Source organism: Telopea speciosissima, chromosome 3 (assembly GCF_018873765.1).
Source record: "Telopea speciosissima isolate NSW1024214 ecotype Mountain lineage chromosome 3, Tspe_v1, whole genome shotgun sequence".
Classification (NCBI taxonomy): Eukaryota; Viridiplantae; Streptophyta; class Magnoliopsida; order Proteales; family Proteaceae; genus Telopea; species Telopea speciosissima.
In genome coordinates this window covers 6,816,115-6,834,597 of record NC_057918.1, presented here as the reverse complement: position 1 = coordinate 6,834,597, position 18,483 = coordinate 6,816,115, and the positions used below count along the sequence as shown (strand labels likewise).

The 18,483-nt window shown below is 38.6% G+C and overlaps 2 protein-coding genes across 7 annotated transcripts; one reads left to right on the top strand and one right to left on the bottom strand.

Annotated features, from left to right (window-relative positions):
* The first annotated feature begins 2,089 nt into the window (after positions 1-2,089).
* On the top strand, positions 2,090-10,031 carry LOC122655970 (2-phytyl-1,4-beta-naphthoquinone methyltransferase, chloroplastic-like). Of its 6 annotated transcripts, none has more exons than XM_043850373.1 (8): positions 2,090-2,258; positions 2,384-2,448; positions 2,558-2,648; positions 3,172-3,260; positions 5,410-5,519; positions 5,616-5,677; positions 6,729-6,828; positions 9,655-10,031. In XM_043850373.1, exons 1-8 carry the CDS (start codon positions 2,103-2,105, stop codon positions 9,753-9,755), a joined length of 774 nt encoding a protein of 257 aa, XP_043706308.1. In that variant the 5' UTR covers positions 2,090-2,102; the 3' UTR covers positions 9,756-10,031. The 6 variants fall into 6 exon arrangements, 5 of the variants coding, with proteins under 5 accessions (XP_043706308.1, XP_043706307.1, XP_043706306.1 ...); XM_043850372.1 differs by having other exon boundaries at positions 5,410-5,543; XR_006332027.1 differs by lacking the exon at positions 9,655-10,031 and adding an exon at positions 5,824-5,990 and having other exon boundaries at positions 5,410-5,705; positions 6,729-6,799.
* A 903-nt stretch (positions 10,032-10,934) lies between these two features.
* Positions 10,935-14,575, bottom strand: LOC122655969 (cysteine-rich receptor-like protein kinase 2). Its single transcript, XM_043850369.1, is given in 8 exon segments — positions 10,935-11,548; positions 11,695-11,845; positions 12,058-12,292; positions 12,616-12,826; positions 13,005-13,144; positions 13,452-13,565; positions 13,792-13,862; positions 13,864-14,575. Coding segments are annotated over 8 exon segments (1,938 nt in total). The 5' UTR covers positions 14,541-14,575; the 3' UTR covers positions 10,935-11,209.
* Positions 14,576-18,483: the final 3,908 nt, after the last annotated feature.

The following is an 18,483-nucleotide window of genomic DNA, read 5'->3' as shown; positions in this document are numbered from 1 at the left end:
GCATCGTGAGAGCTGCAGAGGTCTTGTGCACCATGTGAGGTCCACTGTGCCACATAATCTCTGCAGCACCGTACGATGTGTTACAGTACCGTGCTGTAACAGGAGAGGATAACGATTCCTTCTCTGATAGGGGTGTAAGTTTGGCACTATTCGTACCCCAAAATAAAAAAAAGGGTTTTTTACAATTATCACCCCCAAATCTTTCATATCTACTATTACCCCTCCTCCAAAAAAAAACCTTTCAAACAACTGTTATCCTCCCCTGTTGCATACTAATAACAAAATGACCCCCACCATTACAAACCTGTAACGGAGGGGGTTAATAGTGACATTGTGCTGTTGTCACGAATTATACATGACCAAAATACCCTTCATCCAAACCCTTCCTCTTCACTTCCTCTCTTCACTTTATCACTTGCAGCACATCGGTGGAACATGAACATCGGCTTCCTTCTCCCGGCGAAGGAAGTTAGGGTTTGAAAAATGACCTCTCCAATGATAAATTAACCACTCTCATTGATTCAAATCAAGCCAAATGAGATAAACATGCCAAAAAAAAACACAGAACCATCAAAATCCATTACCATGGATTCAGTCAGATTCAGGAAGTTAGGGTTTGAAAAAAAATATTCAATTGTTAAGGTGGATTCAGATTCAGGAAAGATCAAAACCCTGAATTAAAATTAGAGGTTAAAGATCTCTACAGCGTTTGGAGAAGATGGTTTCTTCTATGCGATTGATGCCAGTGGAAACCAGATGCGGTATGATGGGAGACGAATGGGAGTTCATGTGCAAGGGAAGAAGAAGAAATAAAAACACCTCTAGCCTTCTTCTTTCTCCACTACGAACCAGAACCTCAAATCCTCAAATCCCTTACCAAGACCAATTTTGAAGTAGCTGTCATGGTTCCTCAAATCCTCTCTTGCAATCCTGCTCACCCCCTTTTCTTCCTCCCAATCCCCCTGGAACCTCGCCCCACCTCCAAGAGTAGGCAGCACCACCGGAATCGATGGTAACCCAATACCTTGGCCCTCAATTTGTGACCACCCCTGTTCTTGGCCCATAACAACCGAATCAATCTCTGTCAAGTGGGAGTTCTTTGATCTTGAAAAAGAAACAATAAGAAACGATTCTGCATCTAATGGGATATGAACAACTTTTCTGTTGCACACATGAATATGAATAAGCTCTATTTTGTGACTCACAACAGAGACCATCTGAACTCTGAAGTCGGAAGTCAAAACGTGGCAAAGCAGTTGAGTGACGAGCAACAATAGTAATAGTGGAGCAAAGCTACACTAAAAGTCTAAAACTGCCCCACCCCCTCTGCGAAGAAGACGAAGAACCCTTACTATTCTTCCTATCTCTAACTTCTCTCTCCCTGGTTTTGTTTTTTATTCGAAATACAAATCCATATTTTATTTCTTCTCCTCCTTGCCCTACAACTCAAATCCTCCCAACCCACCGCCCCTGTCCCTCACTCACTCCCTCCTCACTTCTTCTTTCCCTGCAACTTGCTCCTTTCATTGCCCATCGCTCTTCTTCTTCTTTCGCTGCAACCTATCCTTTGAAAGGTTTAATATTGAAAAAAAAAAAAAAATACCAATCCGATTGGCTGCAACAGATGAAGTGAAGAGGAAATCAAGAGGAACTGAAGAGGAAGGTCCCATTTGAAGATTTGTTTTATTTCGTTTAGACATAAGGGTATTTTGGTCATATATAATTCGTGACAACAGCACAATATCACTACTAACTCCTTCCGTTACGGGTCTGTAACGGTGGGGGTCATTTTGTTATTAGTATGCAAGAAGGGAGGGTAACAGTTGTTTGAAAGTTTTTGGGAGGGTAATAGTAGATATCAAAGTTTTTGGGTGGTAATAATAAAAAACCCAAAAAAAAAAAAAAAAAAAAAAACCGTTTGGCACTGTTAACTCGATCATGCCTTGAACCCGAATGGGGCTTATGCTTCTACCCATTGGGCCTAGATATGGGTTCAGGTTGGAAATTTCTCGCCTTTTTAGTCACATTCGGATTCACAAAGGTTGTGGAGGGACTCTGTGGATTATGGATAAGCTCATAAGCCTTGAGGGTGACGAGTGACGATGATGGCCGTAGCAGCTACTGCTTCCCTCAAACCCACGTCTTCCTGTCTTCTCTGTCTCCGGCCAAGAACCAAACTTCCCGCCGGTTATCGGCCTGTTCTATGTGCTATCGAACGCCAAGCACTCTTTAATCGCATCGCTCCTGTCTATGATAATGTACATCTCTGTAAATCATGGGTTAAGGATTTTAGCGTTAAACTGAAATGATTTTTTCTAGTGGAGTGGAGTAGAGTAGAGCATAGCATAGTATTTCTAAACTATCGTTATGCAACATTTCTCAGTTGAACGATTTGTTGAGCTTGGGACAGCACCGTGTGTGGAAAAGAATGGCCGTCTCCTGGAGCGGGTGAACACTTTTATTCAATGCCCACCTCTCTCTCTCTCCAATCTTCCTTCTTGTATTACTTGTTCAGTAATCATTGTTGAGGTTTGAATTTTCTGTTGTTCCCGTGTAGAGCAAAGGAGGGAGACTGCGTGCTGGATTTGTGTTGTGGAAGTGGGGATTTAGCGTTTCTCTTGTCTCAGAAGGTTGGCTCTCAAGGGAAGGTTGGTTTTACTTTTATTTGTTCGTCTTCAGTATGTTTATGCTAAAAAATTTGCAAATTATCCCTTAGAATTTTTGTGCTCTCAGTGAAATAGACCAGTTGTTTTGGTTGAAGTAATTGCTCTAAGGGACTGGTAGAATAACAATAAAAGCTACATTTTAGATGGTAGTTGAAAAGTGAAGTAATATTCTGCATTGTCATACTTTCAAACTAAAAACTAAGTGATGTGGCTGAAAAATGAAGAAGAAATTTTCTTATTTTTGTTAGTAAGTTGATTTTAGTTACATAATTATTTTAAACATCACATTACAACACTTTCATCCAACCAGATGGAGCCTTAGTGTATTTCATGCTGTAGTGTGAACCATTTGTTTCGGTGAGCTGTAATCCCTTTTGTTTCCTCTCATGGAGCACTATGATTTCCTTTATGCAAAGAAAGAAATTACTCCTAAATCCTAACTACTATGTTTGATTGGATTTAAGGGAATCTAATGACCATTTGTGTTTCTTTTCACAATTCACAGGTGACTGGTCTTGATTTCTCAAAGGAGCAATTATTCATTGCAGCATCTCGACAAGGCTTGCTTTGGAAGCCTTTCTACAAGAACATTGTGTGAGCATTGGTAAATCTAGCAGTTGTTAGTACTTTTAACAATCTCTTCATATCATTTCATGTTTTGCCCTCATGGCTCACAATCAAACACTTCCTCTAACCCTGGTTGCCGTTTACAGCCGAGAAACAAAAGGTTAAGAAACCTTGATTGCATGCATATCTGGACACCAAAATACAGACCTAGGAACTAAGAAGGGAGGATCATACTTCCAAATGAGTTATTTTTACCCTCTTTGTATGGAGGACTTTAATTGCAAAATGACAAGACTGTGAACAGTATGAGACTGGTGTTGTGATCAGGTTATCGATTAAATAAAAAGAAAATGCTGATCTGTGTGTGATTGATTAATTGAATTAAAAAGATATTGAAATAGAATTCTAAAAGAAGCCTGGTTCAAAATAAAAGTGGTAGTGAGTATATTGAATTGGATCCTATTGTGTTGTGTTGCTATTTTGTTGTCTGAGAAGTCTGCTGTGTATATGGACAGTTCTGATGCTTTCTAGAGTGATATTCCACTTCCCTCTTTGTTTATCTTCTCATATTGCAAAGTCCCTATTTTCTCTGTTTTGTCCTAACCGTGTCACTGGAACTCTTTGTTAACCAAGTGATCATGATAGTCTCTTGGCTGGTCTCTTAATCTTTGGCCCTAATATTTTCTAACCCCCCCCCCCCCTGGTTTTCCTTCCATGCTGCCTCCTTTTTGCTGTCAAAGAAAAGTGATCTTATCCGTCTCATATAATCCTTACTGTCAGCTCCCACATTTCATTTGAAAGTTGTTTCTTTTTTTGGGTGCCAAAGCTCACTTGTTTAATTAAAGTTCTAAACATATTTTATCCTTTGTCACAACCTTTGATCTCAGTTGAAGATTCTGACAATTCCTAAAATGATGGCCTTGACCCCCTTCAAATCATATGATCATCCACCCCCTTTTTATGTTGATGACTTGATCATATGAACCATTTCATAAACTGATCCAATTATGATCTTATAAGTCACAATCGGATGGTGATCTAGTTTCATTCGTCTTGGATCCTTAATCATGGATCATTATTGACCATCAATCTCAATGCTTCAGCATACGCTGTTGGTTTCCTTATCATGTTTATTGATAAGCTTGCTTCTGTTTACAACATGCAAAAATGTAAGTCCTGACAACTGTATGTCTGTATCCAGCAAAAGGTTTTTCATGCAAACAGAACTTTAAAATAAAGACTTTCCTCCACACTCACATATCAAGCAATTTTCTTCTTTTTTTTTTTTTCTTTCTATTTTTTAGAGATTTAAAGTCTGCAAGTCTATATGAAAGTAAAGATCTTGACGTTGGGTGTCCACACATGCATGCTATCTTATACATTAGAGTTGCTTGGACAAATTGTTAGTTAACACTCTTACCCCTCCCCCCACCCCACCGGATTGAGGTCCTCTCCAGGGAGCCCAGCACGCTCAGGGAGCATCCAGTTGTTGGACTGTGCTGCACACATCCCTAGGCATGCGCCAAGATGTGTGCGGCACAGCCCAACCCTTGGATACTCCCTGGAGAGGAGCCGGATCCCACCCCACCCCAACCCCCCCCCCCCCAAAAAAAAAAACAAAAAAAAGGAAAAGAAAAGGAAAAATAATCTGTTTGTCAACCATTTATAATTCCCCCTTGAAATGGCAAAGCTTAAGTTTGTGTTAGAGCAAACACCAACCAAAATACGAAAAGAAACAAAAGCAGAGCAAGATGACACAGAGATTTAACATGGTTCACACAATGGTGTGCTACATCCACGGGCGAAGGCGAAGCTGTTTCACTATATAAATCAGAGAAAGTTACAATGGAGATCCCTCAAGAACACCCAAAACGGCGGTGCAGTTCTCTCCTAGAAACCCTAAATCGAAAACCCCGGAATTCTCACTGTTTTACAACAAAGCGGGTAAAGAACATAAATACTCCTCCTATTGGGCCAAGCCCTCCGCTACCATCACAGATCTCAGAAAAAGTTCCATTCGGGTCACCACAAAAAATGTCGGAGCGGGTCATTCTTCGAAATGGGTCCAAGAATTCCAGACACAACAGTTTGCATTTCTGGATTTTGGTGACTGTGATACACCTTTTCTTCCCTCTATCCCATATGAACTTCCAACTTATGTATTATATACTTGCAGGTGGATAGAAGGCGATGCACTTGATTTACCATTTCCAGACTGTCACTTCGACGCAATAACTGTTGGCTATGGGCTACGCAATCTGGTAGATAGAAATAAAGCTATGAAGGGGATGTTGCGAGTCCTAAAACCAGGTCATTTTATTCTCTCTCTCTCACAAACACACAATGCACACACACGCATCTCATTATTGCTGTTTTTTCCAGGTGCCAGAGTTTCAATTCTGGATTTCAACAAGAGCTCACAACTATTTACTTCCACAGTGCTGGTATTTATTTTGATCAGCTGATGAATAATTTTTTTCTAATACCAAATTCAGCACCTTTGAAGAGAATGTATAGGGTCTCCCAAATGTATAAATACCATGTCCAGGTGTTTATTTCATTATTTGATCAGCTGTAAATAGTCAATGACTCAATATTTTCTTGCTTAAATTGATTTCATTTTAATTGCGTTTGTTTTTTGGAAAGAAGCACTGCGGTTTTGTATTTGGTATCAGTTTGAATAAGAAATCTGTTACTTCTGTGTGTTTACATTGCCATGTGATCCGCTTTTGGTGCATCTTCTATAGTGCAAATCAGGTATCAATGAAATTCTCTGCATGGTAAGTGTTGGAAACATTTTGAGTTGTGACCACTGCAAACCTTAAATATTGTGATTTATGCTTCTGTGTGAGAATGTTGAAGGATGTACTGGTATCCATCTTTTAGTTGATAGTGGCATGAAGTATGAAGAAAGAAATAATAAGAATACATGAACATGAGTATAGTGAGCTGTGTGTTCATCTAGAAGACTTTATAAAATTCTCTGTCCATCATATATTATTCACCCATTTATTATGTCTGTCTGTATAGTATCTACCCAAATTTGAAATCTAATTTAATGTGATTATTCATTTATTATCAATGTTGGAGGATGAGTTATCCTATTTTGTGTTTCATGTAATTTGAAGTCACCATATCGTCAAGGACCACGCAATTTGCATTTGAAAAGGGCATAACTAAGGATTCTGAGAAGCTTATTTAGAATTGGGGCACTATGGAACTTGAAGAAATGAACTAAGCTCTATTTCTTTATCATTTGAAGTGACTTTAGGATGATGCTGTCATGCATTTAAATGCTTTGTGGTATTGCATGTAGAGTTGCCACTTAGAAGAAGTGGTTTGTGTATTTAAATGGCCCTTTAGAATATTTGATTTCATTCAAACAATATAGGGATCATCTTGTGACTTGTAACTTGTAAGTATAAAGTCCTAATGCAGAATACCAGCATAGATGCAAACAGTTTATTTGATTTTGATCCTGTTCATTTTTGCAAGGAATGGATGATTGATAACGTTGTCATTCCGGTTGCAAGCAGTTATGGACTAGCTGAAGAGTATACATACTTGAAAAGTTCAATTAGGGAATTCTTAACAGGTATGTTGTCTTTCAATGATGTATAATCTCTGTATCCATTTGTATCTCTGCTTACTGGAAAATGTGCTTTTGTTTTGATGGACATAAAGTGAACAGAAAAAATGGCAAGAGCTAAATCTTGGTCGAAACTTTTATGTATGTATATATAGATAGATATGGTGAGGGAACTCATCATCCTCCTTTTTGGATGTGGCTTCTAACAAAGAAGCATTAGTAGCGGATTATATGAAGTGGATGTCAGGTGGTATGAATTCTTATGGTTCAATGAAAATTTGAATGATTCGGAGGTTGAGGAGCTTGCCCAAACCTACCTAACTTCTGAACTGTATGGTCTTTTATAGCACAGACAAGGACAAGAAGGATCTGACACATTTAATAGGAAAGCAGGGTTTGAGAGATTGGAACAGCACCGGAATCGATCGCCACCGATTCTGATCTGAATCTGAAAGAAACGGCAGTGTTAAGTGTTAGTCACTTGTTAGTCTCGGTTTCTCCTGTGGTTATGTTTTTTATTCTTAATTTTAGTGTTAGTTAGAGTGAGGGGTATTTAGGGTATTGCTGTAATTTCTTCTTAAGTCAGTTTGTACTTTTGCTCTCATTGAATATAAATAAAAGGTTACGACCCATGGTTGAGTATTCTGCACACAACTCAACCGTTATCTCTCGACTTCTTCTTCTTCTCTCCTTTTCTCTCCATTGTTACTGGTTTTGGTGTTTTGGTATTGTCACATGGTATCAGAGCATTAAGATCTAGTGATTCTCAGACTCTTTTCACCTTCAGAGTCTTCCTTGGACTTCTCTTTTTATGGTCCACAGAAACCAATGCTGTATGAGTGCTTTGTCTAAAATCCTAGTTGATAAAATAATGAAAAACCAGGGTTTCTTATTGCTATGAAGATTCCCTCAACCTTCCATTGTTACTGAATATTATTCAAGGCTGGTGGTACCCTGTTGTACTATGGTTTCTGGCAATATTTGATTGGTTGATTACTTTCAATCTATCCATCGCATTACCCTAATCTTTTAGGGCTTTGAAGTTCATCTTATATAGGTCCTTCGACCGTGCTTTGCTGCTGATCAGAGATTTGGTTGCAAAATAATTGAAGTTCTCTTCCTGACTGTGTTATGCAACAACAACAACAACAAACTCAGCCTTATCCCAACTTAATGGGGTTGGGTACATGGATCCAAACAAAACAAGGTAGGTAAAAATAATGAAGAGATAGGGAAAGAGGTAAGAGAAGGAAAATGAAAAATGGCAAGTGAAAAATGGGAAATAAACGAAAAACGAAAGATGAAAGCAAGAGGAAAAGGCACAGCCCAGCAAGTCAGGAGAATCGCAGCTATCCCAACTAATGGGGTTGGGTACATGGATCCAAACAAAACAAGGTAGGAAAAAATAATGAAGAGATGAGGGATGCAAATAAAAAATGGCAATTGAAAAATGGGAAATAAAGGAAAAATGAAAGATGGAAGATGAAAGCAAGAGGAAAAGGCACAGCCCCGAAAGTCAGGAGAATCTCAGCTAAATGGGATTTGCTACATGGATCCTTGCCCTCCAATAAGCTCTATCCGAGGTCATACTTGGTACAAGACCTAGGCTATGCATGTTCTTCCTCGCAGCTTCTCCTATGGTCATTTTAGGCCTGCTCCTACTTCTTTTAACTCCTTCAGTCGGGATCATATCACTCCTCCTTACTGGGTTATCCTTAGGCCTCTGTTGGACATGACCATACCACCTTAAACGACTCTCTCGAAGCTCGTCATTGATGGGGGCAAATCCCAAGTCAACTCTAATACGATCATTCCTTACTTTATCTTTCCTAGTTCTTCTACACATCCATCTGAACATCCTCATCTCTGCTACACAAATCTTCTCAATAAAATAAAGTAGGGGAAATATTTTACTTCTATTTTATTTTACGACATTTAGGCACAACAATAGTGTGACCTGCTGGAAATTTATGTCCCGTCCATAGTTGTCACGGCGTCACGGCGATCCAAGTCGGTGGAAGGGTGTCACGTCGATATATCGACATGTCGCCTGCCATGGCATTGCCATGGCGAGCATGTCGACCATGTTTAATTTTTTATTTTCTGTATTTTTAATGTCATTTAGTATGCTATAATATATGTCCTATAACATAAAAAATCAACATGAAAGTGTACTACACTACTACTAATATACTATGCCACTATGGTTTAATTCATGAAAGTGTAACTAATATCCATTAGTGTATATGAAAGTATGAAAAATTGAAAATATAGATTAACCTGTCAAATAATTGAAAGCAATAGTAAAAATCAAATGATAGGCTAACCTATTTACTGAAGCTTGATAACAATAGTCTTTCTTCAGTGTGTGTGATTTGGAGCAAAGCATCTAAGCTATTAAATGGTTTAAAAAAAAATAATTTAAATCTAACTTTTATATGTACAAATATCGACCGATATGCCAACATATCGTGGTATGGCGTCATGGCGTCGCCATGGAAGCCATATCGAACGATATATTTACATCACCATGGCGTAGCTCGATATGCCACCTCTCCCAGCGCCAGGACGCCATGGCGATGCCATGACAACTATGGTCCCGTCTTTTACTCCTGGTGAAACAACCTCTGTAACTAGGAATTTTGCATTCTTTTCCCCCCCTTTTTTTTTACTTCCGTTGTTTTATGTCAAAACAAAAGAAGCCTTAAAGAGAACAGGGCCGATCAACGATTGTATTAGGAAGCAGGACAGTATCAAAGCTTTCATCACAGGGCAATTTTTTGTTACTGATTGGTAATTATTTAGTGATTACAAAAATGTTTTCTGATACAGGGAGAGAGTTGGAGACACTTGCATTAGAAGCAGGATTTTCTGATGCCAAGCATTATGAAATTGGTGGAGGCCTCATGGGGAACCTGGTAGCCATGCGTTAGTTGGTAGTTTCACTTGCTGCTCTCTCTGCAACTCCACAGCCTTATTGGGTGAAGGAAATTGAATTTTGCTTGGTTGCAATGTGATAAGAAGGAAAAAGGATGTCTATTCATCTTTGGTAATTCTCAGTGTTTTCCCTATTTGTATTTACTGTCCAGTTTGGTAGGTTAGCAATTTTTAAAGCCTAATATGAAATGTTTCCCTTGAACTTCAAACCTGTTAATGTAGTATTCATTTCATAGAAACATGAAATAAGATCATAATTCATATTCTGCTCAGCATTAGTGGGAGTTTTGGTTACTTTCATGCACTTAATTCTGTATTTACAACCTCTAAAAACTCTTTACGTATGAACGGATATCAAACTCAAACTCAACTCAACCTTACCCCAACAAAATGGGGTTGGCTACATGAATCCTGATCTCCAATTCAAAAGCCACATAAACTTTTTTTGGGGGGGAAGGCAAAGCCACATATTTGATACTAATCCAAAACTATGCGTGTCTTTCTTTTCCATTTCGCCTAGTATCATTTTGTGCCTACCCCAGACTCTTTTAGCTCCTCCAATCTGAATCAATTCACCCCTATTTACAATGTACTGGAGCATATGTCCATGCCAACTCAAATAACTTTCTCACAACTTATCATGTATCAGAGCTACTCTTAAATTAGCTCTAATTTGTTCATTCCTAATTTTATATTTTCTAGTTTTACTACTCATCCAACTCGACATCTTCATTTCAGCTACACTACATTTGTTTATTGTTGTTTCGTTACTGCCCGATATTCAGCTCCATACATCATCCCTTGTTGTAAACTTGTCCTATAACATTTTCCTTTGAATTTTAAAAGAATACATCAGTTACACAACACTCCAGATACACCATTCCATTTCATCTACCATATTCTACTTCTTCATCTCTATTTCTCCTCCTTTAGCTTGTCGGCCCCAAGCCCAAATAAAGGAGGAGGTTTGGTGCGTCAAGTCAGCAGCCGACATTGTAAAAAAATTGTAGCCAAACCCTTTTGCATGGATCCAAGATATATATATATATATATATATATATATATATAGAGAGAGAGAGAGAGAGAGAGAGAGAGAGAGAGAGAGAGAGAAGTTGAGATTTTTGGGGATCTATCAACTCCATTTCTTGATCTATATGTTACCATAATTGATTATCTACTCAATTGCTCTGAATTAATTGAGAAGAAATCATGTGAAAAAAGTTACATTACATTCTTACACTGCATACGTTTCAGTTCGAAGATTTTCCTCATATTAGCCTGGCTACTCTTGTCAACACAGAAGCTTCATTTAGTTCATCCAGATCTCATTGCCTTTTCCTCTCTGACACCCCCTCTAAATGAAGCTGGCCAAGTTTTATATCCAAACTGCTTGTGCTCTTGCATTTGTGCAAGCGCTGGCATGGTTTGTTTTTGAAATTTCCTTCTGAGGTCACCTGGGATAAAAGGAGCTGTGGGAGACGGTAGCAACAGAAAGTGTGGTAGTAGTACTAAGAAGGTGATCTTGGACTCCACATGAGTCAGTGAGTGCCATTGTCGTCACATCCATAAAAGGAGGATTTGTGGGTGCAGGGAGTTGTTCATCCATCTTCAAGAGCATTTGTAGGGCCTTTGACATTGATGGTCTCAACAAGGGCACCTCTTGTGTGCATAAAAGTGCCACATGCACTACCCACACAATTTCCTTCTTAATGTCATCATTGTAATTATGCAACAATAAATTTGGATCAAAAAGCTTCTCTGCTGTCCCTAGTTGGAAGTGTTTCCATGCCTATTCCACCCAAATGGTGCAAGTTGAAGGAAAGAAGAAATAAGATGTTATCAAGTATAATTTGATTATTGGATTATCGGAAGATGCAAAGAGTAGCGGATGAAAGTGCTTTTCAAAGGAAAATATCAAGTGAAATAGAAACTTACAGCAGCGACAAGACTGTCAGAATACTCAGCTGTTTTGTTTCTGTTGTTCTGCAGTCCTGTGACGATCTCTAGTAACAGCACCCCAAAGCTATAGACATCTGCCTTTTCTGTTAACTGACCATGAGCTAGGTATTCAGGAGCCATATATCCCCTGTGATTCAGAAAAAAATAAATCAAGTTCTTCATAGATCCTGTATGTATATACATTCATACATGTAAATCTTCATATACATGTTAAAACAATATTGGTGTTATATGTGAATGCATATATCCATGAACTTAGGTGTGGGAACTTGATCGTAATCCCCAAGGACTTAATTGCATTGGGCGTTTGCAGAAAACAACGAATGAAGGCACACTTACAGTGTTCCTGCAATGGCAGTACTGATGTGGCTTTTATCTTCTTGGAAAGACCTTGCTAACCCAAAATCAGCAATTTTAGCTTGGAGCTTTGAATCTAATAGGATGTTGCTGGCTTTTATATCTCTGTGAATGACTCTAATATTGGGGTTCTCATGAAGGTAGACCAAACCTTGTGCTGCCCCTTTGATTATTTCGAATCTTTTCTCCCAGGCCAGTACGTTACCTCTACTTGGATCTATCTTGTTGTGAAACAAGAGAAAAGCTGTCAATCGTTGCAAATATGTTGAAAACCATAAACAATACATATTTGCTTTGAGTCCCATATATTAAAATCGGCCAATTGCAAAACTTCTGAGACCTGTGGTTTTGATATCTTAGCAGTTAGTCATTTTGGGTAAGCTTATGCAGCCCAAAATGCTGATCCTTTCTACTGTAAACTTGAAGTGCACGTATCATACTTAGGACCCAGCCAACTGAGTGAAACCAAATTATTTGTTGATCTTTGACAGTGGGAAAGAAGAATAGAAAGAAAGGATACCGAGTGAAAATTAGACGTACCGAATAGGAAGCGGTCAAGGCTCTTATTTGGGAGAAATTCATAGACGAGAAGGCTTTCTGGTCCTGAACAGCTGCAACCCAACAACCTGACCAAATTCTTGTGTTCCAGGGTACTTATCATGTTAACTTCATTGTAGAAATCTGCAGCTCTGTGTCTGTTATTAAAGAAAAGCCTCTTCACAGCGATCTCCCTTCCATCAGGCAGAACTCCCTAGAAGTGGAGGTGAGTAAATCAATTTAGAAGTCAATTAGAGGACATACCAATAAAAGTTTCCTGAAGTCTCAGATGTTTGAATGATGCTTAACAATTGGATCTTTGTTGGATGCCCAAGAAACAGATATAGGAATACGACAGAGTCATTTGATTTCCTCTCATATGGAAAAGCTACCTTGTAAACTGTTCCAAATCCTCCTTGACCAAGCTTGTTGTCATCATCAAAAGCTCCGGTAGCCCTTTCAAGTGTAGAGTACTTGAAATTCAAGCTACTGTCGTGAAGCGTCTTCACCAATTTTACCATGTCATTTGCACCTGGAAAAGCAGATAATAAGGCAGAACAAAATATTATTATTAATATCTAAAACTGTATTGTCTTGTTAAAATTGTCCGCAAGCTGCGAGGATTCAAGAAGTTTTCTGCACTTGAAAAGCAAGGTCAAGTTTTTAAGGCTTCTATTGAAAATCATATAATGTGGACTGTGATAAATCCAAAAAGGTAAACCATTCTTGAATGCATAGGATTAGCCTGGTCTTATGATATTTTTAAATGATTATCACATATTGATGATTATAATTTGAATAGCCAAATAAAAAAGGTGTAAATTTCGAAGGTATTGTACCTCTTCTTTTCTTCTGTATTATTCTGCGCTTCCAAATGTATATTCCTATAGCCACCCCCATTAGTAAAATAGCCACAGAACTCAAGATGGCAACCACCATCACTGCTATTCTCCCTGCAAAGACCATCAATGTAGCATCTAGTCAGGTAAAATTGAACAATGCAGTAAACTTTGTATTAGTTGATGCAACGCTGTACAATGCCATGATTCTTATTTAAATCTCCTTTGTTGTGGCACTTGATGTTTAATGAGATTGTATCTTGGTGAATGTAACTTTGAGTTATGGGATCATCGGAATCACCTATATACGAATGGGAGATGTAATTGCCTAGTTGCATACCTGCTGAATTTCCACTGCTCTGTTCTGCGTTCAGGAAGTTTGTGTCTGAATACCTCATGAAGCACCCTGCATAGTGCCCGCCCTTCTGACCATGGCAAGCACCCTATTATCGAGGCTGATGCATTCTCCAAACATGCTCTGCAAGAGGTGGGATCCAATGTTCTCCAGCAATTTGCCAGAACATAAGCTGACTCATTACTTGTACCTGACACACGCACCGTAGACCTGGAGTATCCTCCCTGATGCGGTGCAGCTGCAACTGCATCCAGCACAGCCTTTCTAGCAGACTGCAAGAACCCAGGTCCCTTCGTTGCGTTTCCACATACAGCCTTGTCTCCAGCACCTGTAATCTCCTGGAAGAAGCTATAATTCTCAGCACGCAAGAAGCAACCATCCAGGTAGATGCGGCCCCCATTGTTAGGGAAGCATTTGGGAAGGACAGTTCGTGCCTCAGCATAGCAAAGAACACAGTCAAGCTGGGAGAGATCTCCGTAGCATTGAGCAAGGCCATAGTTACCGTCAGGCCCTGAGCCCACAATTGCTACTCCAAAATCAGAAGTTCGAATCTTGTTGCCAAGGATATCCATGGTGCCAATGAAGTTGGGGACATAGATGGTTGTGTTGTGCTCTAACTTAGTTTCGCACATGAGCTCAATTGTGTGGGATCTTGGATCTGCTAATGTTGTTTCTACTAGTAGAGATACTATGAGTACGAAGACAAGAAACAGGGGAGAATCTGATTTCTTCATATTTTGATGAAATTTGGTATTTGAGCCTGTCCAGTAAAGCAGAACAGTCATGCATTAGATGCCTTTTTGCATAGAAAATAAACGATTACTGAAAGAAGATGATGATGGTGGGTTAATTAACTAGTAATGTCTGTAATCTGTATTCATCCAACTTGTTTATTGCCCATGAGTGCTCCATAGTAAATGCGTGTGAATGCAGGTTCATCGAATCTTCAATTCTGCACAACGTTTCTAAATCGTGATAGGACGCTTGTGCACCAAGTTAGACAGCTTAAAGAAAACTTGGTAGTTTCTTCTTTTCTTTATTGGGCAATTATTAATAGTCAACCAAATTGATGATTGAGATGAACTTTATCATCTTTACAGTTGTTCCCAAAACTTGCTGTTTTTCTACCCTCTAATGACATAGGGCGGACCAAAGGTTGTTAATTTAAAATTGGAATCGAAATAGGCCGTTGAAATTGAATTGATTCACATCGAAAAAACTCGGTTTGCCTTGGTTTGATAAAATTTCATTCTGTTAAGTTTCAATTTTAGGCATAAACAATCAGTTTGAATTGAATTGAATGAAGTATAACTAGACTAAAACCTAGATGGCTAAAACACCAGTTCTAAGATTTCATTTTTCACTTCGTCTCTTTCTTTTCCGTTTTTTGTTATCGACTCTCTTCACTTCTCTCTCATAGTATTGAATTTTTTTCATCGTTTGCTCTTTACTGGCTGATTTCTTCTATGAGTAGTACCCAAGTTTCATACAAACCAAAGAAGTGAACCAAACAAAAATTAACAAGTCTTCATAGAGGGGAGAGAGATAGAGAGGCTGAGCAGCCCAGCAACCTCCCCAACCTTTTCCCTAAAACCAATTATTTAGACCGCATACGAACCAAATGAAATCAAATACAAAAAACCAAATAAAAACCAATAAACTGAACCAATTCAATTTGATTTAAATTTGTGATTATAAAATTTATTAATTGGTTCCAATTTGATTTCAGTTTATATATATATTGCATCTTCAATCAAACTAAAAAAAAAAAAAAAAAAATCAAAATCAAACATATTGACATCTTAGGCGGACCAGAAAACGCCATGAGAGGAGCATAGAGCTACCTGCTACCGTTGGGCATCGGGTATTTAGTAATATAGCAATCCGGATTGGCCTGTATTATTGACCTTGGATCAGGTTGGAGTGGAGAAAACAGTACCTTTGGGATCAGACCCCTGATTGGCCCAGGATCGGCCACTTTCATGGTTTTAAGATTCGGTATCAGCCTGTATTGACTTAGATCGGTTCAATATTGGCCCGGATCAATCTGTATTGGATCAGATCAGTTCGGCTCAGTTTTTTTTTTTTTTGAAAAACTTTTGAACCGGATCGGATTGATAACCAATCCATGTAATTGCTCTACTTACTGGTCACTACCACCTAATTTACTTCTCGACTTACGGACCACTATTTGCTCTGGAATTATCAGAATGTTTCAATTGATTGATGAGACAATCTGCCAACCAAATTCGAATTGGGCCAGTCAGAAGATGTTCATGTTTCTTCTTAATCTTTGTCGGTTTGAAAATGGCAACTTGGGATTTATTTTTTGATTCATTTTTGTATTGTGTGGGAACTGGGGCCTACTGAGCGTAGTAGTCTCGGCGACATGATTGGGGAATTTTAAATTTTTTTTCCACATGGAATAAAAAATTAAACAAATACAGAGGGGTTACGCTTACGCAGTACGCCACCTCGTGCCAAGGAACCTAACAACCAAATTTGCACTGCAAGTTGTGAGCGACGAGTAGCCCTTTATGATCTATTTTCCCCTTTCTCAGAAACAAATAATCAGATGATAAAGTGAAGAGAAAATGAGAAAAGGCCATTTTAATGATCCGTCCATCCGCTCTACCCTGAGAAGGAGGGGTTGGATTTTGGATTTCAAAAGAACAATTAGACTTACTTTGTTTTCGACTGAAGAGTTAAATTTTAAGGGAGAAGATTGCTTTGATGTTCAGGCGGGGTTTGATTTCCGATTTCAAAGAACAATTAAGCTCTGTTTTAGATTGAGACTTCAACTTGCTTTGTTGCTCAAGCTCAAGAGTTCATGAACATCAAATCTCATTTTTAAGGTGAAACGAGAAGGAAAGAAAAAAGAAGCAAGATCAGAAATTTGTAGAAAATCTAGAAAACCTAGTGAGAAAGATTCAGGAATTCTTCAATAGAGATAGAAGAATATAAAAACTTAACCATCAAGCCAGCACATTCAACTCTTAAGACTCATTACAAAAACGAGATTTCATTAATAAAAATTGCATATTAATACGATCAAAATATATAGATCCTATATCTCGAGTTCTCAGAGCATAATTGAACCAAAAAAAAAAAAAAATTGTTAGAGAAACTACTCGAAACTAGAACACATACCTTTCACTTCTCCGATCGCAGCCTATAATAACAGTATAACACCAAGCTCTGAGAGGAAGAATCTATCTTCAACTAGGTTCATGAAAAGAAAGGATGAAAACTTGCAGACCTCCATGAAAGGGCATCAAATGGATCAACGTTGAAGCAAAAAAGGAAATATTACAGTACAAACACGAGAGTCAAAGAAGAAGTAAAATAAAAAGGAAAGATGTTTCTCGAACTCAGATCGAATGGATCTATAAAGAGCAAGAAGGTCAATATTAAACGCTCAAGGTCTTAAAGCAGAGTGGTCGGCCTGACCTGATCTCCTCCGACGTTTCCTTTTTTTTTTTTGTTTTTTCCTTTCTAGTGACTCCACGACAGTTTCGACGTCAGTGTCGTTCCTTGTGGTCGACGTTTGGAATTTGGAAGTTCAAAACACACAAAAGAGAAGATAAGAGAAGAGTTTTTTTCATTGACCTTTTTACCCTCACATTTGGGCTATCGTTGACTTTTTGCTTGGGGTTGTGTGGATCCCACTAACACATGCTGCCAAAGCAACCAACCAGCACTAAGCCCCGCTAACGCGGCCTTGGAAGGTATTGTTGTTAACTTTAATTGTGTTGACTTTGACTTTACTTACAATCCATTGTCAATATTTTGAGTATAAAATTTGATTGGAAGAAAAAAATGCCATGGCGGATCTTTATACCCCCAATTTACCTGCCCCTTGATTTCCTCAGTTCCATCTAGTACGGGGTGGAAATGATCATTCTATTCGCTACCTGAACACACTGCTTGGGTGGGATCAATCTCCCTCTATTGTAAAAAATTGAGAAAATTGACCGACAGATAAATTGAGGTGATAATTATCCTATTTCTTAACACAGGGCCCCACCGACTGGATAGGGTACTTTGCTTTCTCTCCCTTTCACAAATCGAAATACACTCTTCCTTTCTGGTGTTATGTCTCTTGTTAATTTCAGTTCTTCTGTTGTTATGTCGCTTGTTAAATTTTTTTCTTTTCTTGACATACAAACATAGCCTAAGATTGGTCAAAAGCGGCTTGGATTTTGCAAGATTGGTTTTTTTTTTTAATTTTTAAAATTTTAAAACAAGAATCAAAAGTCAAACCCCCCAAAAAATTCGTTAAAAAACCAAAACAATAAATAAATAAATAAAACGTATCACATCAGGTCAAGGGATCCAATTATCGACCAATCGGTCAAGGCCAATACCGATCCAATCTGACCAATCTGATCTGATATTACGAACCATGCCTCCAAGGAAGCCTTCCCTTCAAGCTAATGCACATATGCCATGCCAAATTCTAAAAGTTGGAATCAGTGGGGATATTAAGGTAAAGGTAATACTCCGAGGCTAATGGGGTATTGGAGTTAGAGTTGGGATGAGAAGTGAAGAGAATGGCCAAGAGGTAAAGAGCTGGTGATGGCAAGTGCGGAAAAATTTCTGCTGCTACTAAAGGGAAAGTGAATTATTCCATTCCTTGGCTGCTAGCCTTGTAGCAGGAACACCCCTGCTATAAGT

What these genes read in the sequence shown, in the direction of transcription:
- LOC122655970 (XM_043850370.1), top strand. Translation starts at nt 2,103, where the DNA reads ATGATGGCCGTAGCAGCTACTGCTTCCCTCAAACCCACGTCTTCCTGT. An exon ending in AGGTTGGCTCTCAAGGGAAG is followed by an intron (nt 2,649 to 3,171) that starts GTTGGTTTTACT and finishes CACAATTCACAG; the next exon opens with GTGACTGGTCTTGATTTCTC. An exon ending in CCTTTCTACAAGAACATTGT is followed by an intron (nt 3,261 to 5,409) that starts GTGAGCATTGGT and finishes ATATACTTGCAG; the next exon opens with GTGGATAGAAGGCGATGCAC.